The 13,322-nt window shown below is 36.5% G+C and overlaps 1 protein-coding gene across 6 annotated transcripts in view; it reads right to left on the minus strand.

Moving 5' to 3' along the window:
* The window catches only part of KIF6 (kinesin family member 6), a 371,498-nt gene that overhangs the window by 214,830 nt on the left and 143,346 nt on the right, over window positions 1-13,322 (minus strand). For all 6 annotated transcript variants that reach the window (XM_070584535.1, XM_070584539.1, XM_070584537.1 and 3 more), the window contains one exon: window positions 12,304-12,407. In XM_070584535.1, the coding sequence (XP_070440636.1) occupies window positions 12,304-12,407 (104 nt within the window). The remainder of the gene's footprint in view (window positions 1-12,303; window positions 12,408-13,322) is intronic.

The following is a 13,322-nucleotide window of genomic DNA, read 5'->3' on the forward strand; positions in this document are numbered from 1 at the left end:
GAAATGGATAAATTCTTAGAATCATACAACCTTCCAAAACTGGATCAAGAAGAAATAGAGAATTTGAATAGACCAATCACCAGTAAGGAGATCAAAATAGTCATCAAAAACCTCCAAACAGATAAACGTCCAGGACTAATGGCTTCACTGGTGAATACTACCAAACATTCAAAGGAGACTTAATACCTATCCGTCTCAAACTGTTCCAAAAAATTGAAGAGGAGGGAAGTCTTCCTAACTCATTCTATGAAGACAACATTATCCTGATACCAAAGCCAGACAAGGACAACACAAAACAAGAAAATTACAGGCCTATATCACTGATGAACATTGATGCAAAATTACTCAACAAAATACTAGCAAATCAAATAGAACAATACATTAAAAAGATCATACCTCATGATTAAGTGGGTTTTATTCCAGGGATGCAGGGATGGTTCAATATCCACAAAGCGATTAACGTGATACACCACATTAAGAAAATGAAGAATAAAAATGACACGATCATCTCATTAGACGCCAAGAAAGCATTTGACAAGACACAGCACCCACTTATGATTAAAAAACTCTGAATAAAATGGGTATAGAAGGAAAATACCTCAACATAATAGAGGCCATATATGACAAACCTACAGCAAATATCTTTCTCAATGGAGAAAAACTGAAAGCTATCCCTCTAAGAACAGGAACCAGACAAGGTTGCCCACTGTCACCACTCTTATTTAACATAGTATTGGAAGTCCTAGCCAGAGAAATCAGGCAAGAAATAGAAATAAAAGGGAACCAAATTGGAAAAAAAGAAGTGAAACTGTCACTATTTGCAGATGACATTATTTCATATATAGGAAACCCTAAAGAATTCACTAAAACACTTTTAGAAATAATAAATGAATACAGTCAAGTCGCAGGATACAAAATCAACATACAAAAGTCAGTTGCGTTTCTATATATTAACAAAGTAGAAGAAAGAGAACTTAAGAATACAATCCCATTTACAATTGCAACAAAAAGAATAAAATACCTAGGAATAAACTTAACCAAAGAAGTGAAAGATTGGTACACCCAAAACTATAAAACATTGTTGAAAGAAATCATAGAAGACACAAAGAAATGGAAAGATATTCTGTGCTCTTGGATTGGAAGAATTAACATAGTTAAAATGTCCATACTTCCTAAAGCAATGTATAGATTCAATGCAATCCCAATCAAAGTTCCAAAAACATTTTTCACAGAAATAAAACAAAGAATCCTAAAATTTATACGGAACAACAAAAGACCCCGAATAGCCAGAGAAATCCTGAGGAAAAAGAACAAAGCTGGAGGTATCACACTCCCTGATTTCAAAATATACTACAAAGCTATAGTAACCTAAACAGCATGGTACTGGCACAAAAACAGACAGACAGATCAATGGAACAGAATCGAGAGCCCAGAAATAAACCCACAAATCTATGGACAGCTAATATTCGACAAGGGAGCCAAGAGCATACAATAGAGAAAGGAGAGTCTCTTCAATAAATGGTGTTGGAAAAACTGGACAGCCACATGCAAAAGAATGAAAGTTGACCATTATCTTACACCACGCACAAAAATCAACTCAAAGTGGATTAAAAGGTTGAATGTAAGACCTGAAACCATGAAACTTATAGAAGAAAACATAGGCAGCATGCTCTTTGACATCAGTCTTAGCAGCATATTTTCACATACCATGTCAGACTGGGCAAGGGAAATGAAAGAAAAAATAAACAAATGAGACTACATGAAACTAAAAATCTTCTGCACAGTGAACAAAACAAAAGACAACCTAACAATTGGGAGAAGATATTTGCAAACCACATATTGGATAAGGGGTTAATATCCAAAATATACAAAGAACTCATATGTCTCAACAACAAAAAAACCAACAACCCAATTAAAAAATTGGGAAAAGAGCTGAACAGAGATTTCTTCAAATAAGATATACAGATGGCCAATAGGCACATGAAAACATGTTCAACATCATTAACTATCAGGGACATGCAAATCAAACCTGCAATGAGATATCTCACTCCAGTCAGAATGGCTGTAATTAACAAGACAGAAAACAATAAGCATTGGAGAGGATATGGAGAGAAGGGAACCCTCATACACTGTTGGTGGGAGCGTAAACTGATGCAGCCACTATGGAAAACAGTATGAAGTTTCCTTAGAAAAGATTTACCATATGATCCAGCTATCCCACTGCTGGGTATTTATCCAAAGAATTTGAAAACACTAATGCACAAACACACATGCACCCCTATGTTCATTGCAGCCTTATTCACAATAGCTAAGACTTGGAAGCAACCTAGGAGCCCATAAAGTGATGAATGGATAAAGATGTGGTATATATACACAATGGAATACTACTCAGCCATAAGAAATGATGAAATCTGGCCATTTGTGACAAAATGGATGGACCTTGAGGGTATTATGCTGAGTGAAATAAGTCAGAGGGAGAAAGTCAAATACCATATGATCTCACTCATAAGTAGAAGATAAAATCTACAACAAACACATAGAGACAGAGATTCGATTGGTGGTTACCAGAGGGGAAGGCGGGAGGGGGGAGGGTGAAAGGGATAATTAGGTACATGTGTGGTGATGGCTTATAATTAGTCTTTGGATGGTAAACATGTCATCTACACAGAATTCAAAATATATTATGATGTACATCTGAAAGTTATAATCCAATGTTACTGCAATACAAAAATGAAAAAAAAAAAATCAAGATATAGAATATTTCAATTACCTTAAACAATTCCCTCTTGCTCCTTTGTAATCAATTCCCTCCCCTCCCAGAAACCTTGGCAACCACTAATCTGATTTCTATTCCTATAACTTTGCCTTTTACAAAATGTGACATAAATGCAATCATATATTATGCAGCCTTCTGTATCTGGCTTCTATAACTTAGCATAACGCTTTTGAGATTCATCCCAATTGTCGATTGTATCAATAGTTCATTCCATTTTTATTGCTGAGTAGGATTCAACTGCATGGCTGTACCACAATTTGCTTAGCAACTCACTGGTTTAGGTTGTTTCCAATTTTGGGAGATTATGAGTAAAGCTGCCATAAATATTCATGTAGAAGTCTTCAAGTGGGTATACATTTTTATTTCTCATGGATAAACATCTAGTAATGGAATTGCTGGGTGTGTGGTAAGTGCTATGTTTAATGTTATCAGAAAGTGTAAATCTGTTTTTCCAAAGTGGCTGTACCATGTTACATCCCCACCAGCAATGCATGAGAGTTTCAGTTTCTCATCCTCACCAGCACTTGTTATTCTTAGTTTTTAAAAAGTATTCTAATACTTGTATACTAGTACCACATTAAGGTTTTAATTTGATTTCCCTAATGACTAATGATGTTGAGCTTTCATGTCCTTATTTTCCATCTGTATATCTTTTGATATAATGTCTGTTAAAATATTTTGTCCATATTATTGTTTGTTTTCTTATTGATTGTGATAATTTTTTAAGTATTCTGGATACAAGTTCTTTGTCAGATATGTGTTTTGAAAATGTTTTCTCCCAGTCTGTGTTTTTAAATTTTCCTAACATGTCTTTCAAAGAGTAGACACTTTAAATTTTGATGAAGTCCAATTTATCATTTTTTTCTTTTATGGTTTGTGCTTTTTAAGTCCTACAAAATTTTTGCCTACTCAAGGTCATGAAGGTTTTCTATCTTTTCTTTTAAAAGTTTTATATTTTAGGTTTTACATTTAGGTCTATGATTCATTTCAAATAAATGTTCGTATATGGTGTAAGGTATGGGTTGTTCTTTTAAAAAGTTGTTTTATCTATTCTAGGTCCTTGGCATTTCTGTGAATTTCAGAAGCAGCTTGTCAATTTCCACACCAAAAAAGCCTGCTGGAATTTTGGTTTGGATTGCATTAAATCTATAGATCAATTTTGGGAGAAGAGATATCTTAGCACTGAAGAGCCCAATCTATGAACATGGTATATCTCTGCATTTATTTAAGTTTTCTTTGATTTTTCTCATAAATGTCTTATAATTTTCAGCATACCAATCTTGCACATATTTTGTTAGATTTAACCCTAAGTATTTTCTGCTTTGATGCTATTGTAAATGATGCCGGCTTTTATTTCAATTTCTAATTGCTCATTGTTAGTATATAGACAGACATTGAGTTTGTATATTGACTTTGTATCCTGCAACCTCACTAACTTCATTTATTAATTCTAGTAGGTATTTTTTTGTAGATTCTTTGGGTTTTCTACATAGACAATCATGTTATCTGTGAATAAAGATAGTTTTATTATTTCCTTTCCAATTCTTTATGTGTTTTATTTATTTTTCTTGCCTTATCACACTGACTAAATCCCTTAGTATGTTGTTGAATAGAAGTGGTAAGAAAGGACATGCTTGCCTTGTTACCAATTTTAGGGAGAAAGAATTCTTTCTTTCACTGTTAATTATTATATTAGTTATATGACTTTTTGTAGATACACTTTATCAGGTTGTGGAAGTTCCCTTCTATTCCTATTTTACTGTTTTGACCATATGTAGATGTTGAATTTTGTCAAACGCTTTGTCTGCATCTATTAAGATGATCAAATTTTTTTTGTTAGTTTGTTGATATGGTGAATTACATTGATTTTTGAATGTTAAACCAGTCTTGCATTCTTGGGATAATTCCCACTTGGTCACGATTTATTATCATTTTTATATTTTGTTGGACTCAATTTGTGAATATTTTATTAAAGATTTTTATTCATGAGGATGTTGGCCTGTAGTTTTCTTTTCCTGTAATATATTTGTCTGCTTTGATATTATGGAAAAACTGGCCTTGTAAAGTGAATTGGGAATCTTCTCTCCTTTTCTGTTTCCTGAAAAAGTCTGCATAGAATTAGTATTATTTATTCCTTAAATGTTTGGCAGAATTTGCAGGGATGCTATCTGGGCCTGGAGTTTTCTTTGTTGGAAGGTTTTTACTATGAATTCATTTTCTTATATAGATATAGGACTATTCAGGTTCTCTATTTTCTTGAGTGAGCTTTGGCAGTTTGTGTCTTTTAAAATTCATAAAATTTATCTAAGTTAGCAAATATATTGCCATAAGTTGTTCATTATATTCCCTTGTTATCCTTTTAATGTCTCATCTTTCTACAGTGTTTACTATTAATAACTCTGAGTCATAAAGGAAGAGAGACTTTTTTTCCCATTGGAAAATATCCAATGAATAGAATATTTAATTATATATAAATAGAAATAAGGGTGGGACTGGGGTGATATGGCTAAGTAAAGAGATAAATTCAGTTGGCAAGCTGCCTACGGTAAGTTGGAATGTAGGGAGACGTGGTCCTGTAGATTCTGACTATTACCTACTTTAAATTAGATTGGCGAATTTCTGAGCTGACTTTTGGCCTTGGCTTCAGTGTTGCATCAACTCAATACAAGTCACTCCAAAATTTAAATCTTCAGCCTCAACTTTCCTCTAAAGTTCCAGAATTCAATCTGTACATAATATATTCCTTCATCATGCTAAGAACAGAACATTTCTTATTCTCAACCAACTTCTTTTCCCAATTTTTCCATCCCCTGATAACCTGTTTTAGTCTTGAGCTTTTACTATTCTCTCTTTTTCATCTCTTTTATATTTGTAGCCATCACTTCTATCAATTCTTCCCCAACAAAGTCTCTCACATTTGTCTCTTCCTCTGTTTTCACTGTCATTACTGGAGTCTTCTCTCTCATCATCACTCAGACCTGAATACCTTCCTGATTTCTCACTCCTGCTAATTCTACATTGCTATCAGAGTAGTAGCCATAAAAAAATCTTTACCATGTAAATTTTATTAAAATTGAAACTCCTGTTTTATTTGTCTTTGTACACTTTCTGCTCTCTGAAATGCTCTATATGTTAGTCATTTCTTTTGTGTATTATCTCTCTCCCCAGTGGAATGTAAGCTCCATTAGGGCAAGGACTTCATTTTGTTCATTCCTACATCTCTAGCACATAGTACAGTGCCTAGCATAAGGAAAGAGCACAGTAAACACTACTGAATGAATGAATGAGTTGCAGTACTCTCAAATCACAATGTTTCCTAGGCACCATTAAATAAAATAGTAGCTCCTCTACATGTGGTATTCATAACCCATCATGAGGTCACCATTTATCTGTCTAATCCTATTCTTCACTTCTCCCATGAGAACCCTAGGTTCCTGCCAGGCCAATTTCAATCCAGATCCTTGCTAGTTAGTGCCTCTTATACGCCAGCCCCCATACTGGTCTCTTGCTATTTTGCCCCTCCTCCTCACACTGTGCTCCTTCCCTCTCAGCACCTTTGTTTACGTGGTCGCCTTCATCTCAGAATGGTACCTTCTTCCTCTTGACATCATTTCAAGCTTATTTAGCTTGCTCAGTGGGTGATAACTGCAGTGACTTCCCTCATTTCAGAATTCCTACATGATTTAGCTTTTCATTATCATTGATAATGAGTAAATAATGTATTAAACCATGTGTAATAAACTGATAATTAGATTTTAAAACCTTGAGCGGAAAGAGTGCACAGATAGCATTGAGTCCAATTATCTCACTTTACACATAAGGAAACAAGCCTAGAGAGCCATTAAAAACTCATATGAGTAGAATTAGAACTATAATTAAGGTTTTACAGTTCTCAGTATCCACTTACTCTTTCTACTAATATACTCTCTTGTCCTGTTTCATATATACATATATTTGTGCATATGTGTGTATATGTATTATTTCCCCAATAAAGCTGTAACTCCTTGGAATTATGTTCTGTACCCTCTATTCCTGAATTCCCCAAAGCACCTATTAAAGTGATTAGCATCTGGTAGGTGCTCAATAAACTCAAGTTGACGGATTGACTGATTTGCAAAGATTAACTAAGAAAAATGTCAGAGAAAGACAAACACCATATGAAGTCACTTATATGTAGAAAATAAAAAAGTTGATCTTAGAGAAACAGAGAGTAGACTGGTGGTTGCCAGGGGCTGGGGGAAATAGGGAGATATTGGCTAAGGGTACAAACTTCCAGTTATAAGACAAATAAATTCTGAGGATCTAACATACAGCATGGTGACTATAATTAACAATACTGTATTGTATACTTGAAAGTTGCTAAGAAAGAAGATTTTAAATGTTCTCATCACACACACACACAAGCACACACATATGCAAAGGTAACAAAGGTGAGGTGACGGATATGTTAACTAACCTTACTGTGGTAATCATTTCACTATATATATATTAAATCATCACATTGTATACCTTTAACTTACACAATGTTATATGTCAATTATATCTCAATAAAGCTGGCAAAAAAAAGAAAAAAGAAAAGAAAATGATCCACATGTTTGGAAGTTTACTTTGGGCAAACTTGAGCCCATGAGATCCAATTCAATTCCACCTCACAAGTAAAATGTCCCTATGCAGAACATATTCTATTCATTTAGACTTGGGCCAGGATATAATGCTTCCATCCTAGCCAGAGATCTACAGGCTTATTTTTTTTTTTACCAGAGGAAGAGAGAGAGGTATGTGTTTAGAGAATCAATCACAATCAAATCTTCACCCAAGAAGTTCTGTATAAACATTAACTTGGCTACATAGCCTTCATCCAGCTGTCTCTTTTCAAATTTACAAAGGCGAAAAAAAAGATGTAAACTAAAAATATCACAGTAACTCGAGGCTGACATCTGAAATCCTCTTCAATTGAAGCATCCAAGTCAATGCAGCAAATATTTACATTAAGGACTGAAACGCTGGGAAATAGTTCAAAAAATTTGATAGGCTAGATATTAAGAGGCATCTCCCAACTGTCCAGTGTGCACTACATAGACTGTGTCATCTATTAGATATCTGCTTTCTGACATCCTTCACAGAATCCCTGACAGGAATGTCCTTATGCCATGGCAGTCCCTATGAGCCCAGGACTCAGCAGAACAGAGAAGCAGACCTGAGCTATAGAACCTTTCTTCCACTCTGTCCTGCCAAGCTGTGGAACTCTTCCTCTCTCCAGCACCATTATCCCCCTCCCAGCCACCACCCAGGGAGTCTGGGCATAACGAGAGGACTGAAGGTGATTCACATTCCTGAGTAAAGGTCCAGGACCCTAGAAGACAAAGAGGCACAGACTAATGACATCAAATAGCAGTGCCACATTAGGCACAAATTTTGAGTTATCTTTTTTACTTTAAGATGATAAAGGGACTCTTAAATCTGATGAATTTTAACTTGTGCCAATATTCAATCCAGCTAATTATGGCAAAACATAAGCACAACGACAATATAACAAAAACAATTACAAAAAAACCCATATTATCTGAATAATCCTTAGTGTCAGGACAAACAAGCAACAAAGTCCCTGGACTCTTGTGAAACCCACTGCTTTGCTTTGGCATGGTGGATGTAATTTGCAATATTCATTCTCCCTAACTGTTGACTAGAAATGATTAATAAGACATAATGCTATACAGGACAGTTATCTTGACAGCAGAGAAGTCAAAATTGCTGACTTTACTTATGAGCACAAGAACAAATTTTACATGATTCCTGAGCTCAAAATTAATCATTACTATCTCTGTAATCTCGTGTTTTATTTATATCTTCTCATAATACTTACATAGTACATCATAATTACTTGTGCTCATGTCTGTCACTGCCGCTAACTTGTAAACCCCTCGAGAGCTGGATCTAGGTTTTGCTCATCTTTGGGGTCCTCTCAGGGCCCAGAGTAGAGTTTTCTGAATACTAGGTGAATAATAAATGTTGAATGAATGAAGGAAGGAATAAACGAATGAACTAATTACCCAGAAAAACTAATGGCAACCCTACATACTATGTAGAATCTGTTTCAATTGACATTTGTATATTTGTTATCTATGGATCAAAGGAAATCAATCCATGATTCAAGAGTCCTTCAGGATTCTAAATCTGTTGTCACAATTTTATTTCTCTCCATTCTATCCCCCCAAACTCCTGTGAATGGCAAATTTGATTGTTATCAATAACTTTTAAATAGAAACATCCATTCATTTAACAAATGGCAGGTTAGTAAAAGATATAATGTGAATATAATACAATACTGAGTATCATAAAGATATAACAAAATTTGCTTATTATTGTTTCTTATACTTTGTAGCATTTTTCTTTTGTGTGAAAGTATAATCTGTGGCAGTCTCTTTAAGAGACAATCTGTGGTAAACTTCCTGTCTGAAAGTTTGTATGTTTGAAAAATGCCTTTATTTCACCTTCACATTTGATTACTAGTTTGGCTAGACACAGAAACCTCCATTCAAGTCCCTGTGTGTTCTGTTTTGTTTTCAGCACTAGAGGTTCTTGTTTCCAGAGTTGTTGATGAGAAGTCTGCTCTAAATCAGATTCTTGATGGTTAATAATTTTCTTCTCTGATAACTTTTGGGATTCTTTTATATATTTTGAGGTTGAAAACATTTTCTACAATGTTATTATACTGCTTAGCACCTCGTAACCTTTTCATTTGGAAGTCTTATGTCTTTTATTTTTTTAGTCCTAAGAAATTCTTAGATATTATTTCTTTAACTATTGGCTCCCCTGCATTATCTCTATTTCTCCTTCATTAACTCCTATTTGTTAGATATTGGTAAACCTAGGGCTATTCTCAATGATTCTTTCCTTCTAAACTTTCTATCTCTTTATCCTTTTATCTTACATTCTGGAAGAATTCCTTAGCCCTGATCTTCCTGGCTCACTAGTTTGCCCCTCCATTTTTTCATTCTGCTACTGAGCCATTTATTAAGTTCTTAATGGCAGCAATTACATTTTTTCATTTTCAAGATCTCCTCTTGATTCTGTTTTATAAAGATCAAAACCCTGTTGTCGTTTCATGGATGTAATACCATCTTTTATATCTCTCAAGATATAATAACTCTTCTTGTAAAGTTTAGTTTTGAAGCCTTCCAAGCTATAAACGCTTCTCATTCTTGTCTTTCTCAATGTTGGCAGTCCTCATATTTCTAGTCATTCCCGGCTGTGAGCTCATCCTTCCTAGACACTCAGCTATCTCAGCGTGGGCAGCCAGTTCTGGATGAAGGGCTGAAGCAGCTGTGTGTGATCCTTACTGTTTTTAGTGAGAATAGAGGACAGGCAGAGCTGAAGACAGCAGCTCGTCTTCAGCTGGTTCCTCTTTATCCTGGACACCATCAGCTACCTGGGGCCCTTCCCTATTTCTCCATCCTAAACACTGGTGGAGAAGGGAAGAAGGTGCGCATAGTGGTTCATAGGACAAACTGCTCCCACTCTAACAGTGCTGCCAAACCCTCGTTGGCTGTTCCTAGCCCTCTCCTGCTCCAGGGTGCCCCCACTTCTAGACACGGAGCCTTCTTGGTGCTGTACCCATGTTTTGGTCTATCCTTTTCTCTTGCTCATCGTAACCCCACCTTTCAGTCTCCCAGGAATTCCTAGAAGCCTTTCGCCCTTGAGAAGTTTACTTCTTATTCTTGGGGTTGGCTAGAGATTCAGATGTTTCTTTATATCTGTTCTATAATTTCCCAGATCTGGAACAGTGGAGGGAACCTGCAGCATAGACTTACTCAGTTTGGCGTCTTGAAACCACCACATTCAGAATCTTACCCTTAAACTGAGCCTTCTGAGCAACATATAGGATATACAGAAATTAGAAAAAACACTGGTACTTATTTGATTTGGTGGTCGTTTCCCTGTTTGCTCTTAGATCCAGTTTCCACCTTTCCCCTGTTTGACTGCATTACTGGAAACTACATTCCCTGACTATTTTAAGAACTGGCTTCTGGGTAAGTTCAGCCAATAGGAGGCACTAAAACTGGAAGAGGAGATGAGAGAGAGCTAGGGGTCCCTGCCGGGATGACGTCTCACAGCACCTGTGGCTGTTCAGTGGCCCCAGCTTCCATCAGGCAGCACTCATCATGGTCTAGCTCTTGCTGGTCAACACAACCTTCTACCAGTGTCCCTCCTGTCCTCAAGGTGTAGGAGCTCCTGTTGCTCTGATCTCTGGTGTGCTGCATCACTCCTGCAGCACCATCTCAGTTACAATTAACTTCCTATATTAAATTCACTTGGTTGAGAGGCCTAGAGTGGTTTTGTTTTCCTGGCTGGACCCTGGCTTGAAGATCAATATTCTGAAGAGACATCTTCAAGGACAGTAATTGGTAATTCTGTGAGGGGAAGGGAGCACCACAGTGAAGGAATTCTCAACTTGGGTTTCTCAGCATCTAAGATATCTCAAGTTATTTCAAGGAGTGACATGAAATTCTTTGAAATGTGAATTTTGGCAATATATTTCATCTTAAATGCATAGATGCCTCAAAGTTTTGTAAGGAAGGCCTTAGGGGCCTATTATATTATTAACCATGGTGTTCTAGAATCAGGAAGCGCTATCCTAGACAACTGAAAGCTTTGAGTATAACAGAAAACTTGCTCAAGGCTTCTCAAGCTGCAGACCAACCTCCAGGGGTAGCCATGAGACAGTTTAAAGAAAATACTTTCATTATCTCTATTATTTATCATTTTCTCTGTTGAGAGAGGGTTAGGTGAAATGACAGTATACCTTTAGAATAATCTTGCGTGGCTCTATTTATTACTTGGAAATAGAAAACACCAATGCCTTCGAAGCCTAGTCCATTATTATCACTCCATAAATACTTAATAAGCAGCACAGAAACCACAAGAAAGCCCACGACTGTGGCTCATGATCAGAGAGAGAATGAGAGCCACATTGTGCCACTGATAAGCCATATGGCTGCAAATCTAAAGGCTCCCAAAGATGCCGCCCTTGTATAAAGTCCTGAATACCTGCTTTCATTCCCATTTCAAGTGTTTGAACTGTAATATATGGGCCATCTATTTATTAAAGGAGAGAGCTTACTTTGGCATGGGATAAATCGGTGCTTGCAGCAAGATGCTGTTTAATACAAAGGACGTTTCTTGAATTCCTTTCAGATGTGAGACCCACAGCTCGAGAGTGTTTGGTGTATATGTTTTAAAATTGCATGACTATTATACAATCCCTTTTCTTCGGCTGGCATGAGAAGGATATTCCCATCCTCTCTATGCTCTGTTCTTTACTTCCTCAAAGCTGAGGCGGCAAAAACACTGCCAGCCTTATCCAGCTTTTCATGGAAAGCCGCCACTCTTCACTGGCGCCTAAATGCAATTCAGACTGTCCCAGGAGAACTTCATGCTTTGAGGTGAATTCATAACATTAGGGCCAACAAAGAAGTTAACACAAACTTTCACTGTTAAAGCAGAAGAAAAAAAGTCTGCAGGCTTACTGAAGGAGCTCTGCTTCTGTGAGGGCCTCTGTCCTCTGCTCTCCAGTGACAAGGGCCAGTTCATCCTTCAGTTCCTGGATTTCCTTTTGTAGGCGTATAATCATCTAAAATGGTAAGGCAGGATGTCAACTCCTCATTAAGGGAAAGTTGGTGACAGAGAACATATACCTTTTGAAATTATGAACTATTTTAAGGACGCAAAAATGTATAGAGAAGGATATAAAAGGCACTCCTGTACCTACCACTTAGCTCTGCTAAATCTTAATATTTTGTGAAAATAGTTCTAGAATGTCTTTTAACAAATGAAACATTACTGATGTAACTGGGGCCCCTTATGCCTATTCCTCTCTGTCCTTCCTGAGTGAACACGATATTGCACTCAGTGGGTGGCATTTCCCTGCATGTCTTCATATCTTACTCCACATGTATAGATATAACTGTAAATAATGTACAGTATCATTTTACATGCCTTAAACTTAATGTAAACGTTATCGTACTGCACGTAATTGCAACTTGGTTTTTTTTCCCCACATTATGTTTTTGAGATTATTTATATTGCTTCATGTGGCTCTAGTTCATTAATTTTCATGGATATATAGTATTTCAGTAAAGGAATATATCACAATTTGTTTATCTATGTCTCCTGTTGATAGACATTTCGGATTTTACTTCTGTTGTTATATTTTACCTAAAACCACAGGAATATTTTCCTATATGTTCCTATAAAAGTTTTAAAGCTTTGGGGCTGGCCCCGTGGCCGAGTGGTTACGTTCGCGCGCTCCGCTGCAGGCGGCCCAGTGTTTCGTTAGTTCGAATCCTGGGCGCGGACATGGCCCTGCTCATCAGACCACGCTGAGGCAGCATCCCACATGCCACAACTAGAAGAATCCACAACGAAGAATACACAACTATGTACTGGGGGGCTTTGGGGAGAAAAAGGAAAAAATAAAATCTTTAAAAAAAAAAAAAGTTTTAAAGCTTTGCTTTTCACATTTAGGTTGATTTTATTTTGTATAAAG

This window comes from Equus przewalskii, chromosome 19, assembly GCF_037783145.1.
Source record: "Equus przewalskii isolate Varuska chromosome 19, EquPr2, whole genome shotgun sequence".
Lineage (NCBI taxonomy): Eukaryota > Metazoa > Chordata > Mammalia > Perissodactyla > Equidae > Equus > Equus przewalskii.